The following is a 21,187-nucleotide window of genomic DNA, read 5'->3' as shown; positions in this document are numbered from 1 at the left end:
TCAGGGTCAACTCCAAATTGGATAAAAATTTGGATTTAGGTTCTACTTACTTAAAAGTTGAATTTGTGCCGTTGGTTGCTTTTACTTGGGGGGTGATATTCACCCACGAGAAGGGGTGAATATCACCCCCCCAAAAACTCGAGTTTAACGTAAATCCGGAAATGGATAAATTGGTTAATTCTAAGCAAATTTAGTTCTATATAGAGATTTTTACGTAAGTCAATCCTTTTCGAGTTATTTGCGATTAAAAATGTTGATTTTCGAAAAAAAAGTTTTTAAGCTGTTTTTCGCAAATACATAACTCAAAAAGTAAATATTTTATCGAAAAAAATGTTCCTAGCAAAAATGTAGCTTATAAAAAAACGAAAAAATCGTGTAATATTGAAGTCTATAAACCCAGTAAAAGCAAAGTAGTAGCTAATGAAAAACGCGTTCTTATTCGTCAAATTCCAAACTGAATATATCAACGTGAAATATCCAAAAAATTAAGCAATTTTCGGGAAAGACTTATTAAAATTTTTTAAAGTACCTTTTAAACAATAAAGTACCTTTATCTTTATTTTATATAATAGTTTCTAGCACCAAAACTAAACGAGTTACGCCAAAATTTGGCCTTTTTTTAGTAAAAAAAAACGTGGAAATCTCCCTCTATTTAGAACCCTAAATAAAATTAATCGTTGCCGTTGACTTTATAATATGTATGTTACCTACTGTTTATACGATCTCTAAGTTTGACCGGTTCGTAGTGCTTCTCTTTGAAGAAATTTGGTTTTATAGTAAAAAGAAAATTTTCTAAAACTGTTGGAAAAGTGCTCTTTTTTGAAAATAACTTAAAAGTATTGATGATACCAAAAATATCAAAAACTAAAAAAATGTAGGTTTTGCTTTTATAAATATGATAGATTTATTTTGTTTTTCTGGATAAAACACAAAAACTGGTTTAGATATGGCTGTACAAAGTTTGCCTACATTCGTGATTAGTGACTCGTTCAAGCCCTTTATGCTATAACTCTTTCAAAAATAAGTACTTTAAACCGGTGACACTTATAGATCATATAAAAAATACATACCTAAGTAAATTGTTTGTAAAGTAGTAACGATTAATTTTATTTGCGGTGCTAAACGGGGAGATTTTCACGATTGTTTTTTTACCAAAATAAGAGGACCAACTTTATTTTGAGCGTAACTCGCTTAGTTTTAAAATAAAGCTTTTTTAAACATTTTAAAAAAGTTTTAATTGGCTTTTCCTTAAAAGTGCTTCATTTTTTGGTTATTTCACGTTGAAATATTCGATTTGGAATTTGACGAATAAAATCATATTTTTCATGAGCTCTAACTTTGCTTGCGTTGGGTTCATGGACTCACGAATACACAACTTTTTTTGTTTGTTTCTCTACATTTTCGCTAAGAATATTTTTTTCGATAAAATACTTAGTTTTTGGGATATTTGCGAAAAATCTCCAGAAAACGTGGTTTTCTGTTAAAAAATAAGTATTTTTAATATATTCACCCCGAGAAGGGGTGACTGTCACCCCCTAAATAAAAGCAACCAACGGCACAAGTTCATATTAGAAGTGAAGGGTAGGTAGAAGCTAAAGACAAATTTTCATGGAATTCGTAGTTGACCCTTAAAATTACAAGGTTTCGCCGTATTTCCCATTCATTTACTGGGCTATTACTTTTCTAGATACTTGCAAGACATGATAAAAAATATATACTTACTAAGTAATTATGGAGTGAAAAAAAAGTTTATAATACCCATTCAAAATTTTACCATATACATTTCTGAGACGCGCGATAAGAAAGATCACTGTGTATTTGTCACAGTGCAGTCATCACTGTGCTCTGCATCACTGTGCTCTGCAGATTAATCTGGGACTATGTATATTCAAAAAGTAGGTAGGTTTTAAAAAGAATCAAACATTTCACAAGAAAATGAAAATACTGATACCGACTTGCTAATATGCGTGTATACGTCACAAACAAAATAACCACAGACAGACATACGTGAAAAATGTGAAAAAACGTGGTAAGAAACTCACCAGATAATTTGTATTGTACACAATTCACAATTTATGATAAATATAACTATTTTAGTTCGGTACCTATTTGGTTCTGGATTTGTTTACTCAGTGAAATTCACCGACAAAATACATATTAAAAACTTCCGTCAGGCAGGATTTCAACATAACATGAGGCGAAACGCGAAACCGAAATGGATAAGTTAATGCTGCGTTTGCATTTTGCCGAATTCAATCGGACGGTTGTTCTCCGCTACAACCGGGGATTCCCAGTAATAAAGACACAGTGCTGGCAGTAATGCGGAGTTGCCACTTCTAGTTATTATTTTGATGGTTATTAGGAAAACATGTTTTGGTCCCAAATTTAAGAAAGTAGAAGTATTAAGCTTGAAGGCTTTATCGGGCCCCTCCTAATGTCGGGGCCCCCCGCCTTGCGGCCCTACGCCACTGGTCAGAAAATAGTATTTGTTTTGTGCTACGATCATTTTAGGAGCTACTATTCGCTATACGGCGGCTTTCAAGAACTCGTATAATATGTACCCATTGTTAATCCTAAAATATTAAGTATATATTTCATTAGAATGTGAAAATTGCGTGAACTGAACTGAAATTACCAACTTTCTATTAAGTGCAAATGCATGTTGCGGGGTACAAGGAATTGACTACATTTTCAAATAAAAGGGGAAATAGAATTTTGGTCTCGTGACTGTTACCAATTTGAACAGACATGAAAAAGCATCATTAAAATTGGTTTTAGTGTAGAAATTACACTTTAATAGTAATGCCTTCTATATGTAACTATAAAATAAACTAAGGTCTCTAGCATTTTTTAAGTTATACTTCTTTAGGCACGATTGGGAAAAATGTTGGGAAGTGAATTTTGATAAAAACGACAGTATGAAGTACGCACATACAGCCATTATGAAGTTAGACGCTAATCTTTATCTGAATTTTTCAAATAATTAGGTATAAATGCAAATAAAGTGTGAAAAAAATATATCGGCCTTCTTGTTAATTCTATTATATTTATACTTACGACGGTGATATATATTTATTGATAGGGTGGTTTTTATTAAATACTGTCAAAATACTGGTTACAGTAACTGTAAATTCTACAGATTTTTTATCGCTAAACATAAAGCAGTTCAACGACAAAAATGCATTGATGAAATTAGAAAAAAGTACCTAAGTAAACATAACCTTTAATTTTAAAAAGGTAAACATTGAAAGAATGACATGTGAAAGTGAATTTTAAACATTGAAATAATAATTAAAATTAATAGTTGGCCAAACTCTGGCATATACATATGTTACCTTAAATATATTTTTCAAATAATGAACTGTTGTTTTTGAACATTTTATAATATGTTTATAATTAATCTATTAAAATAGCTGATGTCCATCTTTCTGCGCCATCTATACGATATTTGTGACTCTATCGGAACCAAGAAAGAAAGAATCTAATCGGACCTTTAAAATTGGAAACTAATTCCAGTATTGAGTATTCAAATCCTAGTTTAAATCAGTAAAATATGTAACAAAAAAGATAACTTCTATTGGAGTGAAAGTAAAGAGACTGATAAACTCCAACAGAAGTAGAAAAAGAAAGCTGTAGCTACCGGAACGTCCAAGTTCGGCTCATGGAGGCACCCTGATTTTCTCTAGAAATAATGATTTTTCTCTGGTAACAAAATATGACTTTTTGTTAAGTGAATCCTTCTTTGAGTTTTCCTTAGTTTATAATAAAAATCTTAATCTTTACATTATTTGCATTTATAGATCACCTGATTCTACCGTGGAACTATTTTTTCAGAACCTGCTAAATTTGTTAGATGACCTGCCTCATAAAAACAGAAAAATTATATGCGGTGATTTTAACACTAATTATGCTGCTGCTAGTGCTACCCAAGTATCCCTGGCAAACATATGTGAATCGTATGGTCTCTCAATGAACGTTAAAGGATTCTCCTACAAGGATTACAAAAACTACATCTACCATAATCGATTATATTTTCTCAGATTTCTCACCCCTTGATGTCAGCTCTACAGTTATTAATGCGGCACTATCTGATCATGAAGCAGTGTATACGAAGTTTAACATCTTCAACAAACCCTCCTCAAAAACCCGACGTTTAGGTAGGATCTTTTTCCGCCCAGAATTTTCGTAAATTCCAAAATTTATGCTTGACTTCTGAGTGGCAATTTCCTTCTATAGACGTAGACTATAATTTCAGTGTTTTTCTAGATAAGCTTCAATAAGGTATTTCCTTTAATTCCTATTAAGCCAAAACATCGGAAACCTTGGGTTACGAAAGGTATTCGCATATCAGCTAAGAATATTCGTTCACTACTATACATCAAGAAATTTACTACCAATGTTGCTGTCACTGAATATATCATGAAGTACAGGACAACATATCTAAAACTTGTCAGGTCAGCTAAAAAAACCTATTATCAAAATCGTCTGGGAAGCTCTAAAAGTGTTGCAAAAGAAACTTGGTCTATAATAAACGATCTTCGAAATAAAACTCACACAGCTCAATTATTTTCCGTTTCAAATCCTGAAAGTCTAAACGACTACTTCGTTAATGTGAGTAAAAATATAACATCAACAATTTTGCCACAACAAGATCCCATTTCCTATCTTCCTAATTCAAAACAGGTCTCGAATTCATTCTTTTTACGACCAGTCGATAACTCTGAACTGATCCAAACAATCAATAGTATCAAAAGCAAATCATCCTGTAGTACTGATGGACTATCTATAAAAAATTTCTCTAATCTAACAGAAAATGTGTTGGAAATCCTCCTCTCACTAATTAATGATTCCTTCGAAAAAGGTAAATTTCCAGAGTGCCTAAAGACAGCCATTATTATTCCTCTTCATAAGGGTGGCGAAAAATCTGATGCCTGCAACTACAGACCTATTGCCTTACTACCGGTACTCTCCAAAATTATTGAGAGACTCATTAAAACTCGACTTATGTCCTTTATCGTTGATAACAACATTTTATCACAAAATCAGTTCGGCTTTTTAACAAATAAATGTACCACTGATGCCATGTTTTCTGTACTACACGAGGTTTACCAAGCACTAAACAATAATCTTTATACTGCCACTGTTTTTTGCGACTATTCCAAAGCATTTGATTGTGTAAATCACGACATCTTGATTACAAAACTAAATTTCTATGGAATTCGAGGTATTTCTTTGAATTGATTCCAATCCTACTTGAATAATCGGAAACAAGTAGTTAGAGCAAATGATACTGACTCTAGCCTCAAAAACATCGTATGTGGAGTACCACAAGGTTCAGTATTGGGTCCTATACTGTTCCTTATCTTTATAAATGACATCACTAATTTAAAAATCAATGGGAAAATTTTTCTTTTTGCTGATGATACCAGTATCACTTGGAGCAACTCAACTATTGCATCTCTTCATGAAACTATAACTTCGGATATACTGACGATAAAGACCTGGTCTGACTCTAATTTACTCTCTTTTAACGTAAATAAAACAGTAGCATTATCCTATAAAGGAGCTCTTCAACCTTTGCCTCTTAATAACAGCCAGATCAGTACCGTTGATTCTGTAAAATTTCTTGGTATTTTTTTTAGACAGCAACCTCAAATGGTCCCTTCATATCCATTCGTTAAGTAAGAAACTCGCCTCAGCTTGCTATGCAATACGATCTTTCTCAAGGGAACTCAATTTAGCATCTTCTAAAATAACATATTTTTCGTTGTTCGAGTCTCATCTTCGATATGGTCTTCCTTTTTGGGGTTCTAGTACAGCTGCTCAATTTGATGTCATTTTTGGATTGCAAAAAAGAGCAATAAGATATTTGTTTGGCCTCAGAAGATCTACACATTGCAGAAGTTACTTCAGAGATCACGAAATTCTAACACTTACATTTTTATATATTCTAGAAACGGTTTGTTTAATTCGTAAACACCTTCATGTCTTTCCATCAAGGCCCAATCATCTTTACTCCACCAGAAATTCAATCTTTGATATTTATTTACCGATTCCATCCACTGAGTTAGTAATAAAATCTATATTATATTCCGCAAAGAAACTGTACAATCATCTTCCGTTACAACTTAAATCTGCAACATCTTTCCCTAAGTTCCGTAAAATGACAAAAGCCTATCTATCCAAAAGACCATATTATTCAATAGAAGAATTTCTTAATACATAATTAAGAAAATTGGGTTCCATACGCAGTAGCATAAACTTGTCAGTTCCTTATGTTGTACCTATTTTATTTTATTTGTTGTATGTTCAATTTGCAATTTATATATATTTTGCAATAAATTGTTTTTGTCTTGGTTTTTATATCTTATACTGTACATTATTGACGATTTATCTAATTTTAGTAAATTGCAGTTGTTATTTGTTATTTATATTATGTTTTTCTTATGACTGTATGTAAGCTTTGTCCATAAAATTGTAAAAATTTTCAGTGACAATAAAGCATATTTCTATTCTATTCTAACAAAAAAATGAAGGGGGCTTCTATCTCGAATAATAAGCGTTCTTGGGGGTGTACCGCGTCGTATATTAGTTTTATCACTAAATCTAATTATTATTCTATAACTGAATACCCATAAGTGAAAGAGTGTCACTTCAAAAATAGCGATTCTAAGTTTTTAATACCTACGTTAATAAGACGATAAAAAGTGTTAGAAATCGACTGATTTTCATCTGTATTTTAATATTTTAAATGCGTTAAAAAGTATTAAAATTCAATCGCTTTTTATCGCTTTTATATTTTTTATTAACGTAGTAAAAAACTTAGTTAAAATGGACATTTTTGACTTGACACTTTTTTACTTATCAGTAGAAATTTTTTCAAATAATCTAATCGATATATAAATATAGGGATACTATTACTTCTCAAAATTAGTATTTAAATCGTCTATATTATTAGCCAGATACGTCTAATATTTAAAAAAGCATTCTACTACATCTTAATAATAATAAGTATATATAAAATACAACTTTTAAAAAATCGAATTTGCATTAGTTTGCTCACTAATCACTCTTTATGAGGACTAAAGCGTGGAATAACGCTTATATTGGACTAATAAGTGCCAATAAAATACGATATGAACTATTAGTTTTAGTTGGATAACAGGATACTAGCTTCGTGACATTCGAAAAGAAATTCAGCTTTATCTCACTCGGTGTATCTAAATGTAGAATCCAAATCTTGGCTCAGGCATGCGACTACGAAGGTATGAGACTGAGACTTCACTTCAAAAATTATTTCCCTCAACACACAAGATTTAAAACTATAGTATGAATAGGGAAATTGCACATTTCTGTTTTATTACATAATAATGTTTAGTTTCGTTTAAAAATAAGATTTCTTTTATAACACTTTTATAAAAAAAGAACTTTTTAATTTTATAATAATACGTTTTTATTGTTTATAGGACACGATATAAAATTAATAAACAGTTTTGTTGTTTCAATTCTTATACCATAAATGAATTTTGTAATCGATATTAAACTTCTATAAATCAAAGAAAATATTTTACACACAATTTTAAGGGAAAAATCTGACACAAGAACTTTAGAACTTTTAATTTTAATAAAATATTTTTTATTTTTGAGAATTTTTTTTCCAAACAAACTAGAACGGCAATTTTCAATATTCAGTAGCGATTACAAATGAATAGAACATTCTAGATGACATAGAAAGTAACACCATCTATTTAGAAAATTTGCAGCGCCATCTTTTGAGAAAAATGAGAACTAATTTTACCACATAAAATTTAAAATGGCTTACAATTCCAAATAAAGCTAAATGCATCCATGTAAAAGCTGTTGAATATTGCATTGTGCTCGAGTTCTGAGCTATTATGAAAATTTCAGATATGTAGCAAATTTTAAAGTTTGTTTAAAATCGATAATGTACAAGATTTTCCCCGACAAAGTAACAAAGTGTTAAAGAGACAGACAAAAAACAGGTGAATATATAAAAACGTGGCAAATAGACATTTTCAATATAAATATTTAATTATTTAATAATTTTTATAACAAATTAGTTAAAGTTGGTGTATTTGAAAATAAATCAATGTTTAGCGGAGGAAAATGCATACCCCAGATACCAAACAGTTTTGTATATATCGGTGTTTCCTATCAGTTACATCCGCGGAACCGATACCTACATTTATGATGATACCTAATTTTAATCAGTGGGGCTGGGGTAAACAGGAAAATTAAACTTCATTTAATTACTTTCCCGCAGATAGGGATTAGTTATTGGTGTGTATAACTAAATTAAAAGGGCTCGTAACATTCAGAAAGTTGTCTGCGAAGAAAAGCTAAATCACGTGTAATACATAAGCTCATAAATGATTTAAAATGATTTGTTTTAACCAGAAAACCATTTTTAAATTAATTTTTACTAGAAAAGTTTTCTTGAATGAGATTAGTGTGCACTTCAAATTAGAAAAGCGGCGTATTTTTAATAAAGTCACAGGAAATATTTAGCTTAAATCTGGAAAAGAAAATTAGATCAGAAATTAACATGTATTAAAATTAGAATGAAATTAAATTGCTAATATAAAATTTTAGTCCTGTCGCCAGGGGGGGTACAACGGCCTCGTTAATTCAGATGGACTTACTCAAGTTTTTTTTATGTATTTTGACCCGTAGAACACGAATTTTTTGGGTAACAGTTGATCCGGATGTCGATAAGATTGTTATAGACCAAGAACTTGAGGAATCAAATAACAGCGATTTTTGGCAAAACACAACAATATTTTGTATTTTTTGGGCCACTTTAAGTAAAAAATATTTCTACAAGTTTTTTCGTAGGATGCACAGTTTTCGAGATAAACGCGGTTGAACTTTAAAAAAATCGAAAAATTGCAATTTTTGAACCCGAATAACTTTTGATTAAAAAATAACATAGCAAGTCTGCTTACCGCATTTGAAAGTTTAAGTCAAATTATATCGGTTTTGATTATTTGCATTGGTAAAAATTTATTTTTTTATTGTTTAACAAAGCTATAAACACGTAGGGTTTCCCGTGCTTTTACATGCGTTTTAACGCATGTAACGTAGAAATAGTCTTGATTGCACTAGTACCTATTCTACCTACTCGTTCGATTTTAAATGAGAAATCATAGAAACATCACTCACGCACTAGTTGTTTGTAGCTTTGTTTAACAATAACACAATAAATTTTTAGCAATGCAAATAATCAAAACCGACATAATTTGACTTGAACTTTCAAAGGCGCTAAGCAGAATTGCTATTTTATTTTTTAATCAAAAGTTATTCGGGTTTAAAAATTGCAGTTTTTCGATTTTTTGAAAGTTCAACCGCGTTTATCTCGAAAACTGTGCATCCTACTAAAAAACTTGTAGAAATATTTTTTGCTTAAAATGACCCAAAAAATACAAAATATGGTTTTGTTTTGCCAAAAATCGCTGTTATTTGATTCCTCAAGTTCTTGGTCTATAACAATCTTATCGACATCCGGATCAACTGTTACCCAAAAAATTCTTGTTCTACGGGTCAAAATACATAAAAAAAACTTGGGTAAGTCCATCTGAATTAACGAGGCCGTTGTACCCCCCCTGGCGACAGGACTATTTTGTAAAGAACCGTTTGTAAATATTATTTAGTTCATGACTATTTCGCAAACATACTACACTTAGAACAATTAAAACAGAGAAGAAATATTCTAGTTATTGATATTTACCAAATCCAACAAATATATATAATAGAACTTTATTTACACAAAAACCGTAAAGATATAATGAGATACATAAAGGTTCATCACTAAGATTAGCTTCATTGTCTTTGACATTTGTCATTTCAAAGAATTACTTCTCTAGACGATGACTGCAGCATCTCGGACTGGTACCGAGTCGACAAAGATGAGAATTTCTTCACAGGGGACAATAAACTGACGTTCATCCGATACATCAGTATCAGACTGCACCAACTCAAAATTTTTCAATATCGAGATAAGTATGAGGAAATGGTTAAAATATGTTTATTTATCAGTTTTAAATTACACCATCTCAAAATTCCAACACCATCGTAAAAATTTTGACTTGTCAACATGCAGAATCGAATATTTTGTTTAGAACGTCGTAGTTTCATACCGCATCACTTTGAGTTAGTGCATAATGAAACTTGATCGGTAGAACTATTGTCAGCTACTAACTCAAAATGGTCTGTGAAAGCTGCTTGCACTGACCGTTGCTAAATTAAATCTTCGGAAAAGTTTAGTGATACAGAAAGAGAAGAACTGCTAACTACTGGGGTCTTGGTGATGTAAATAGGCAGCAAGATTTTATAGTTAACAATGTAATTCCAGTTAAGCCAAAATATCAATATAGTCGGTTCGCTAAACTCAGACACAACTGGGTAGTGATTTAAGTAGGTATTTTTTGGTTTTTGTCCAATTTTGCCAAAATTGACAAAATTACTAACTATTTAGTAATTATTATTAACTATTTAGTAATTATTTTTTGCCAACATTACCAAATTGGCAAAATTACTTACTAAAGTTACTAGCCAGTTGTGTCTGAGTTTAGCGAACCGACTATATAAGAAAGAAGGGAGTCTTAGAAGCGAAAATAGAGCTTATTACTATGAGATGAGAAATGAAAAAATTAGAGTATGTAAAGTTTTCTTTATAACACTTTGAACATTTCGAATAGGATAATAATGAAAAAGCATGCACAGCAATTAAAAAAACAGAGCTAGTGTTTGCACAGAATGACAATCGCGGAGAAAAAAATGCTTGGCGACCAATGGTGCTAGATGGTGAAAAAGGATTTGTGCGGTCCCACATCAAATCTTTTCCAGTAACTGACTCTCATTATTGTGGAGCAAGAAAAAACAAATCTGTAAACTTAGCCACCATGTACCTACAGACTGTACGAAGAAAAATGTAGAGGAGAACTGAAAATTCCCGTAAAACTCCATTATTACACCAAGATTTTCAACAGAGAATTTAATATTGCCTTTTTTCAGCCAAAAAAGACCAGTGTTGTAAAAAGTATTACAACAACTTAAGTATGATGCACATGCACATATCAGAGAAAAAAATCGGATTCGGTTGGAAAAGAGTTGGATATCAGGAATTCAAAGGAAGATGACAGTACTGTAGTTTGTTGCTTTCATCTCCAAGTTGTATTATCACTACCAGATGGAGATCGGTCTGATTTTCTTTTTACATGAGACGCCTATCATATTACAACTTCACTATATTTGATATTTCTCACAAACATGGCTATAATTTTTTGTGGCACGAACGTATCGCAAGCACAGGTTTTAATGAAATAAGTATGTGCCTTTGACAGTATCTAAAGGACCATGGATCTCAATATGAGCACATATTTTACTCCGATAATTGCCTGGGCGAAAACAAAAACAAGTTAATTACTTGCTTGTTTTTATATTGCTGTCAAAACTTAGCAATAAAAATCATAGCCCACAAATGCTTAGTAGTTGGACATACTCAAAATGAGGGTGATGCAATGCACGCCCTCACAGAAAAACAAAAAAAAAAGATATCTAAAAGGAAACCCGCTCTATATTTTATCGCAAATGCTACCAATAATAATTAGCCTGGCTAAAAAAACTTCCGATAAAAATATCGGAAAAGAAATGAAAGGCAGAATTTACAAAACAGTCATTAGACCAATAATGATATATGCGGCAGAACCACGACCTGACACAGAGAGGACAAAAAGATAGTTCGAAACAGCGGAGATGAAAACCCTTCGAAAAATCGATGGTAAGACTCTATAGGACAGAGCTGGAAGTACAGATATATGATGGAGGTGCAATGTGTATAACATTAATAACTGGGTAAGAAACGGGGGAATAGAATGGAATGACCACATAAGCCAAATGACAACAAATATAGTAGTCAGGACAGCGAGAGACGGTTCTCCAATAAAAAGACGATCAGGGGGAAGACCACGAAAATGATGGAACGACAAATTACTAGAGGCACATTGTAAAAATAGACAGAGTCATGTCTATACAAAAAGAAGAAGAAGAGAAGAAGAAAACTGGATGACTTGGTACGCTACAGAAGAAATTGCCGAAGTGTATGAAATTTTTCTAGGCCATTAATCCAATTAATAATTAATTAATAATAATTAATAATTAATTAAAGGCCAATTAATCTAGGCCACATAATGAGAGGAGAAAACTACTCTCTGCGAAGACTCATCATCTAAGGAAAAATCTCGGGAAAGAGAAATGTGGGACGTAGGAGGATTTCCTGGTTGCGAAATTTAAGAGAGCGGTATGGGTGCAGTTCAATACAGTTGTTCAGAGCTGCAGCCAACAAAGTTAAGATTGCTGTGATGGTAGCCAACCTCCGATAGGAGACGGTACTGCAAGAAGAAGATGAAATTTTTAATATAAATGAAGCCAGAGACAAAATAAAATGGAGCGAAATACAAATTCTAAGAATTGAGAAAGACCAGCCACACAAAATAAGATAGTTATAATAATAAGACAATTCAAAATTATTTTGATTTTATTATATTTTTTCATAACAAGAATACAATAATGATTTTATAAGAAAAAAAATAAATAATTTTAATTGAGTTCTATACAAATACCCTATAAAAAACGCACTAACTGTTAAAAAAATCATGTGTCAATAGTTTCATAGTACACCAACCCAAAAAAAAAATCTGAATTATTTAAAAAAAAAAATTAAACAAAAATTATCATCTAAAAGAACCATAAATTAAACATCTAATTCCAAAATTTTGTTCTATTTGAAAAACAAATGGACCATTTACAACAGATTGAAAATATTTGCTTCCAGAGAAAATAAGTTAAAGTTGATTTGTGAAGAACTATGTTTTTTGAGTTGGTGCACTCTGATACTGTTGTATCGAACCACTACATCAAGAAAATTCATAGCCATATAGCTCACACTACCACAAAGGATTGAGCTCTGGTAGGACTCTTTCCGTGTTATCGAGCCCCAGCCGACTATATTTGGAATATATCTCAAAAATTTTCGTACACATCTGGTAGGTACAGGAGAGTGATAGGTACAGCTTTCTTCATGGTCTTATAGAGGTTTTCATTCAGACCCAGCTTTTTCGTGTTGTCTAATAGCCACTTTACATGATGCAACTAATTGCGCAATTAATTGCACAATTTATTGGAGCAATTAGAAATTGCATCCTGTCATATAAAAATTGCACAGAAAAGCTTCAACTTATTGCAGCAACTTCTTGCTGCAAGAAGTTGCAGCTAAATACAACATGTCCTATTTTTCATGCAATTTTTTCTGTAATTTAGTTATATTTTTAGTAACTTTTAAGGCTACAGTGTTTGTTTTTACTTTTCTGCTGTCAAAAAATAAAAGATTTCGATGACATTGATATTCTGTTATCCTAAATTTCAAACATTCAAACCAAACAATTTTTTAACAAAACTAGAGGAACTTGAGATGAAAGGGGAAAGTTAGTGTAGTCTTTAAAAGTTTCACCTCCTATTTTGTTAAACCTCTATCGATTTTCATGACAATTGGTGATTTGTTCGAGCATACCCCAGGAAATAAAAATGATTTGGTGCCAACTTGCACTTTTACCCTGGGGGTGGATACCACCCATTCTCGCGGGTGAAAACTATTTTATTAAAAATAACCCCACAAATCGATAGAGGGACAAATTATAAGTAAAATTTTTTATATCATGTAATTAAAATAAATCAATACTTTTTGAGTTATTAAAGATCAAAGATTTGTCTGTTTAAGAGCAAATGCGTGAAGTTACGGATGATAAAAAGAATATATTAATTAATTGTATGTTACTAAAATATCATTTTTATATTATTGCGATATTATAAATTTAGCAAAATTGTATTCGAATATGTCAAATGTACCCTTTATTAGATACCCCCAGTTTCTGGATATATTCAGTTTATCTTGATAGAAAAAATTCAATGAAATATCGAAATAATATAAAAATAATATTTTACTAAAATAGAATTAATTAATATGTTTTTTTATTATCCGTAACTTCACGCATATGCTCTTAAATAGACAAATTTTTGATCTTTAATAACTCAAAAAGGATTAATTTAATTTAATAACATGATATAACAAATTTTACTTAAAATTTGTCCCTCTGTCGATTTGTGGGGTTATTTTTAATACAATTGTTTTAACCCGCGGGAAGGGGTCGCATCCACCCCCAGGGTAAAAGCGCACGTTGGCACCAAATCAGTTTTATTTCTTGAGGTATGCTCTAACTAGTCACCAATTTTTATGCAAATCGATGGAGGTTTAACAAAATAAGAGGTGAAAACCTTTAATGGCTGAATGAAAGAAGTGAAAGAAGTATATTAAAGTGTGTAAATGTATTTTAATTTCCTTAGCTAAGCGCTTTCGACATAAAAGTCATCTTCAGAGCTAATGGTCAATATATAAAAAGTACCGGCTACTTAGGATTGTATTTTCTTGCATCGCATTAAGAAATTTTGTAATTCTGGTCAACTGTACAACTCTGGCTGATGAAAGCTAGTTTTAATTTTTAATTTTTCTATGGTAAAACAATAAGAACAACCACTGGGACGATACATACATATAAAAATTTTTCATGGTACAGGTTTTACCCAACCATTTTGAAGTGATATGAGAGTAAAACTAGCTTTCATCAGCCAGAGTCGTTCAGTTGACCAGAATTACAAAATTTCTTAATGCGATGCAAGAAAATACAATCCTAAGTAGCCGGTACTTTTTATATATTGACCATTAGCTCTGAAGATGACTTTTATGTCGAAAGCGCTTAGCTAAGGAAATTAAAATACATTTACACACTTTAATATAGTTCTTTCACTTCTTTCATTCATTTCAAGTGTGTAAAAAACCTATCAGTCTTTCAACTCTTTAATGGCTGCACTAACTTTTCCCTTTCATCCCTTATTGCTACTTCCTGTATCCACTGAGGTGTCAGCCTGAAAGGGGTCATAATTGTCAATATACAATGGACACATTCCACAGGAAAAACTCCATATTACTTTATGACGATGATTTTTCGGCTCTAGCTCTCCGTCTATTTTAGGTATACTTGCATTAGGTATTAATTGATTTTGTTATAATACATAATATTATAATTTTCTCAAATTATAATCTAACATAAATAGTCTAATATCTGATAACCCTACTCAAAAAATTACATTTAATTTATAAAAACAACATAAACTAAAATTTATGATATTTTGTCAAAGTTTCTGTCTATGTCTATTTCATGTCCGTTCGGTTTGTGCAATTGTTTGCACCGTGTAATCACTTTATTGCAGAAAGTTAGTTGCAACTTATTGCACAAGTTCCTGCGCAAGAAATTGTGCAATTAATTGCGCAATTACTTGCATGGTGTAAAGTGGCTATAATAGGTTCTTCGGAATGAGTCCAGCAGATATAATAATAATAGGTATTGTCTGGGTACTTTGCATTCTTCATTGACTGGGTATTTGAATTTCCATATCTCTGTATTTGGCAAGCCTTTCATTGTGTTTAATACGTAGATTCTTGTTGTTAGGTATCGCCACATCAATTAGTGATTTTTGTCTCGTTAATTTATTTACTACGTACTACGAGGTGTGGTTTATTTTGTGCCACTGTTTGGTCTGTAAGCACAGTGCGGTCCCAGTACAGCTTGTAGTTGTCATTCTCAAGCATACTCTCAGGAACGTATTAATAATATGGAAGATATTTATGACTTCACCCTCAACTGGTATGGTGGGTCAATATTAACTCAACAAAATTTATTTACTAACTCAAATGCTGTAAACAAATAATTAAAAAAGTAGGACAATCAATTGTTTTATACTAATTTTCACATTTGTTCCAGAGTGATAATGTAGCCGATTCTGAACCCGCTTCGAAGGACATGACAGCAGTCAATGCGGTGAGTGTTAATTTAAATTTTGGGTCTGTTCAGTTATATTTTACTCAGGTTTCTTAAAGATGAACTTCGTAAGCTAAACGTAACTAAACAAGGATAATGTGCAGTATGTACATTTATAAAGATATGCTAGGATTAAAATGTAACCCTTCTTAACGCGGGAGTAGTCGCGCTCTCTTCTGTAACGTGAAATATTATTTCTAACAATTATTAAAGCTAATTGGCTCTCCCCAAAGCCATAGCTTCCACAAAAAGAAGAAGACGAAAAAAAATACCTAGGCATTACTACACCCTTCCTCGAGGTACTTTTTTTTCGAATTTTTTTTTTAAATTGCAAAATTTTTCATCAAGTTATCGCGAAAAAGGCTAAAATGTGAGATTATATATAACGGCGCGACTACTCGCGGGTTAATAACCGTCATTAAGTTACTATGATGGGCATATAATTTTGGTCATAATAACTCACCTTTATGTGACAACTCTAATGTTCCACACAATGTTAGATATGTTCTTATAAAATGTCCAAGATAACAGTTCAAAAGGAGGACCATCTGCATCATCGGATCCACAAGTGAAATCTTAGAATATAATTGGATATTTGATAAAATTTTCTCAAAGCCATTAATGTAATAAACAAAATTTAATATCTTCTTAGTAGGAAGCTGTGTAAAACAATTATTTGACCGTTCTACCTATCCATTGTCTAATGTTTCTCAGACAGGACAGTTGTTTTCCTTTCAACGTTTTCCTTCGATTTTGCCCTGAATATTTAACCGGAGTAGTAAAAGATATTTAGGTCCTTTCATTATATGACCGAAGTTTTGAACATTTCTCATTTTTACGATGTTGATAAATTCTCATATTCTTTGTGCATGTGCATGGTCTCTAGCACAAGTTTGTTAGATATGTGTGCCGTCCACGGGATTCTGAGCATTCGAATGTTTTACCTATTCCAGGATTTTTTTATCCAATTTTAGTTTTGAGTTTTCGATATTAATTTTTTTCACCAAAATCTATTTTGCTTTATTTGCGTTGATTGTTAAGCCATTTGCAGTAAATTCGTTGTTTGTATCGCTCAACGGGGTTAAAGGTATTTTAGACTCTTTCTCACTATGGCGGTTTCATCTGCGTATCTGAGTTATTAATAATTTTACCACCGATTTTAATATCTTCGCGACGAGTTTTTAACGCTTTCTAAAAAATTAGTTCGGTGTGGGCATTGTACAATGTCGATAACATAACACAACCCTCTCTGACGCCACGCTTAATAGAAACTTTAGCTGAAACTTCTTGGTCCAAACTAATACAAGCGGTCTGATCATACTAAAGATTTTTGAGCAATTTAATGTTGCACGTTTCTAGACCAACTAAGTCCAAGCATTAAAAAAGTAATATATGTATGTGGGGCCGTATGAAAGGATTTTTAGAAATCTATAAAGCATACGTAGATATTTTTCTAAACTCAATACTCTTTTGTAAGAGTATTCGCATGCAAAAAGGAGATTCCAGACTACCCATACCGTTTTGAGAAATCAAACTGTTCATCACCAGTTATCCCCTCACAAAGTTTATAAATATGCGACAATGCAATATTTTCATAACAATTTGGAGCGTGTGACTCATTACACTGATAAGTCGATAGCCGCTGCACTATCTAGCATTTCTTTGCTTGGTTCAAAGGAAAGTATTCTCTTACAAAATATTGATTCTAAAATCTAATATGCTTAAGGAAAATTATCCCATAAGATACACACAAACAAATTTATATGGAATCATCTGATATTTCTTATTATTTCGTGCGAATTTAAAAAAACGAACACACGAAGTCAAACAATATTTGTTTAAAGCAATTTAATAACAAATACACAACAATTAAATAAAACAATAAAGTATTTAACAAACAAATTGAAAGTAGTTGTTTTAAAGTCAATAGCATACAAAATTTCAATGTAAAACGAATAATGTTTAAATTGGTTTTATTTATTTTTTGTATTTTGTGGTAGTCAGTGTTGTCACCTCTAGTCCTTATGCAAGCTTCAGTTTGCGTGGGCACGCTCCTAATAAAATTATCAACATTTTGTTGTGGTAGGTTGCTCCATCCTTTAAGAGCAGCTTGTACTAGCCGTGCGGTCTTTAGTGGATTATCCCGGCGAGATCTAATTTTTCTTTTAAGCATAACCCAGAAATACTCTATATAGGATTAAGCTCATTTGAGCAAAGCAGGCCACTCCAAACAAGGGAAACATTCTGCTTCAATGATGTCTGTAGTCACTCTAATGGTATGTAGTGGTCCATTATCATGCAATAAAATGAAATTTTCCCCTGTTGCACCCCTCCAGAGCCTGACTACAGGTTATCAATATACCTGTGAGCAGTTAAAATTGATTGGATGAAAATTAAAGGAGTTTTTTACGGATCACAATTCCTCTCCAGAACATTACACTTCCCCTGGTATATTTGTGAACATAACTGACAGTTTTCGTTCTTGTTTGTCTTCCTCGACCTCTAAGTACACGATTTCGTGGGTGATCTAATTTTATACAAATCCTGACTTTTATTTTAAAATAGCACATTTTGTCAATTCCCAATATTCCAGTTTTGGTGGTGAACACACCAACTTAGGCGATCAATCGTGTGCTGCCTGGATAGCTCGGGAACCCATAACTGTCTCCTGCTGTATAGTTCTTGGTACTAACTCTTCTTCTTATTGTTTCAACTGAAACAGTTAAACCTGTAGCTTCCAAAAGCTACCTTTTGGAGCTGTAGGTGAGAAATGGTTGGCTGTCTTCCAGCTGACTGGAAAATTAAATGATCGTGGAGAGCCGTTATTACTTTTGTCAACTTTCCCTTGCTTTATTTTTGAGCTTTCCTAGTTCCTGTTACCTAGCATAGGTTTTGGAGAGAACGCCCTGTATTACGCCTAGCCCTACAGCTATGTCTGAGAACATTACTTTCTCCACAAGACCAATAATTTTTCCTCGTGTAAGTTCTATAACCCCATATGAGGCATATTTTCGTTTTTGGACGCAAAAGTTAGTTTATTTATTTTAAAAACTTCGAGATGTATTCTGGTATAAAATCGTTTATTTAAAACTATAAAATGTCATCGATTGCAGAACGTTTTCGTTCTAAACAGAACATCTTCAGTGCATCCTGCCGAGTATTTTGAAACTAGCACACTGTAAATAGTGTTAACATCATCATATATGGTTTACATAATGTAATATGTTAAAATGTTATGACTACAAGTCGATGTTAATAGATAAAGTGGAACACATGCTAAAAGGGTGCCATGGTTCCCTGCTCGAAGATGCTAGGTACTTGCCAATTCAATGGGCACAGCTCATTGAGCCCATTGAATTGGCAAGTACCTAGCATCTTCGAGCAGGGAACCATGGCACCCTTTTAGCATGTGTTCCACTTTATCTATTAACATCGACTTGTAGTCATAACATTTTAACATATTACATTATGTAAACCATATATGATGATGTTAACACTAGCAGGATGCACTGAAGATGTTCCGTTTAGAACGAAAACGTTCTGCAATCGATGACATTTTATAGTTTTAAATAAACGATTTTATACCAGAATACATCTCGAAGTTTTTACTTCTGTATTGGTTTTTTAAACTATGGTATACAGCCAACTATTGGGATTTTCCCATTGATTTTTTTTTTATTTATTTTCGTTCAATTTGCATCTCAAGCAAATAACCTATACCGTATCGAGCTGTACTAACTGATTGTCTTATATATTTGTTTATTTTCAATAAAAACCTTTATTCTTTGCAACAGTAATAAGTTTTTTCAAAAGAAATATATATTATTTTGAATTACATGGTGATTCGATATAAATTTGGGTGTGTGTATATTATGTGTGTATTATAGGTGTCTAATTAGTTTAGAGGTTGATGTGACTTTGTTGGCAAAATAATACAAATAATTAATAAAATCCAATATATTCATAAAAACAAAGTTCATTAGTGTCTAAATATTTAAATTTCAAAATTAAAGATGACGTAGTTATTTACACTACAGTTCATTTCAGACACGCCTAAACTACAGCAGCAACTTATTAGATTATTCCTTCTTCAGTGAAATAAATTGCGAAATAAAATTTAATTTAGTCATCAACTGTCAAAATATAACCCTGCAAAAGTGTAGAAAACTTCAAAATTGTTTTTGTCGCTATTTTGCTTCTGGTATGCCCCTAAACTAAAGCTGGGGAAGGCAATTATGAAAGGAAAACGGTTTACTTTGAATTAGTTATCGCAAGATGGCGCACGATATTGAATTTCCTCCGGGCTCTGGATCGAGAAGGTTTTTTTGTTTTTTTTTGCGAAAGGTAACGATAGTGTTGTAGACAACTAGATTATTTTATGATAAGGCCAATATTGAGTTCGTAGCCGCTTGTTCAGATTTATAAATTTTTAATATTAAAGGAAAATTACATTTGTTTTAGATCTTTGTATAAGCCAAATATACCAAGGCATTTTAAACATACACTGCATTGCAAAAGGATCGCAGAAAAATACTAAATTGATCTTGAATACACCGCACTTGTTATTGTGTTTGTATAGATATTGATTTTTGTAGATAAAAACAAGAACAATATTAATCAGATTAGATGTATCCGAGATGAAAATAATAAAATACTAATTCATGAAAAGGATGTCAAAAAGAGATGGAGAAAGTATTTTGACAGTTTATTAAATGAAGAATTTGACAGACAGCCTGTGGAGTTAACGGAGACAGTAACAGAAATGGTTACCAGAATAACAAACGAGGAAGTGGCTCAAGCGCTTCAAAAAATAAAGAAAGGAAAAGCAGTCGGACCAGATGATATTCCTGGGGAAGTATGGAGAGCATTGGGAGAGACAGGAATAAGTTTGCTATAAGGTCTATTTAATAGAATTATGGAAGTTGGACAAATGCCAGACGAATGGAGAAGCAGTATATTAGTACCTGTCTACAAAAACAAGGGAGACATACAACAATGCACAAGGGTTCCAAATTCTGCATATCCAAAATAAAAGCCTTAAGCTATCTTTTTTAGAATCTATGGGAATTAATAAACTGAAAAATACAGATATAATTCTGAATGACAAACTCGAGACAAACAGCTCCCCACTCCTCAACCTCTTCAGTTAGAGACTTAAAAAGGCAAACACATTGTAAATTATATCACTTGAGAAAGGCACTCTGCCGAAACAGCTGTAGTCACATAGTTGTAAATAA

At 32.2% G+C, this 21,187-nt stretch overlaps 1 protein-coding gene across 4 annotated transcripts in view; it reads left to right on the top strand.

Annotated features, from left to right (window-relative positions):
* The window catches only part of LOC114339639 (serine-rich adhesin for platelets), a 1,513,912-nt gene that overhangs the window by 361,025 nt on the left and 1,131,700 nt on the right, over window positions 1-21,187 (top strand). For all 4 annotated transcript variants that reach the window (XM_028290316.2, XM_028290307.2, XM_028290298.2 and 1 more), the window contains one exon: window positions 15,894-15,950. In XM_028290316.2, the coding sequence (XP_028146117.2) occupies window positions 15,933-15,950 (18 nt within the window). In that variant the 5' untranslated portion in view covers window positions 15,894-15,932. The remainder of the gene's footprint in view (window positions 1-15,893; window positions 15,951-21,187) is intronic.

Source organism: Diabrotica virgifera, chromosome 4, assembly GCF_917563875.1.
Source record: "Diabrotica virgifera virgifera chromosome 4, PGI_DIABVI_V3a".
Lineage (NCBI taxonomy): Eukaryota > Metazoa > Arthropoda > Insecta > Coleoptera > Chrysomelidae > Diabrotica > Diabrotica virgifera.
This window is presented reverse-complemented; position numbering and strand designations above follow the sequence as displayed.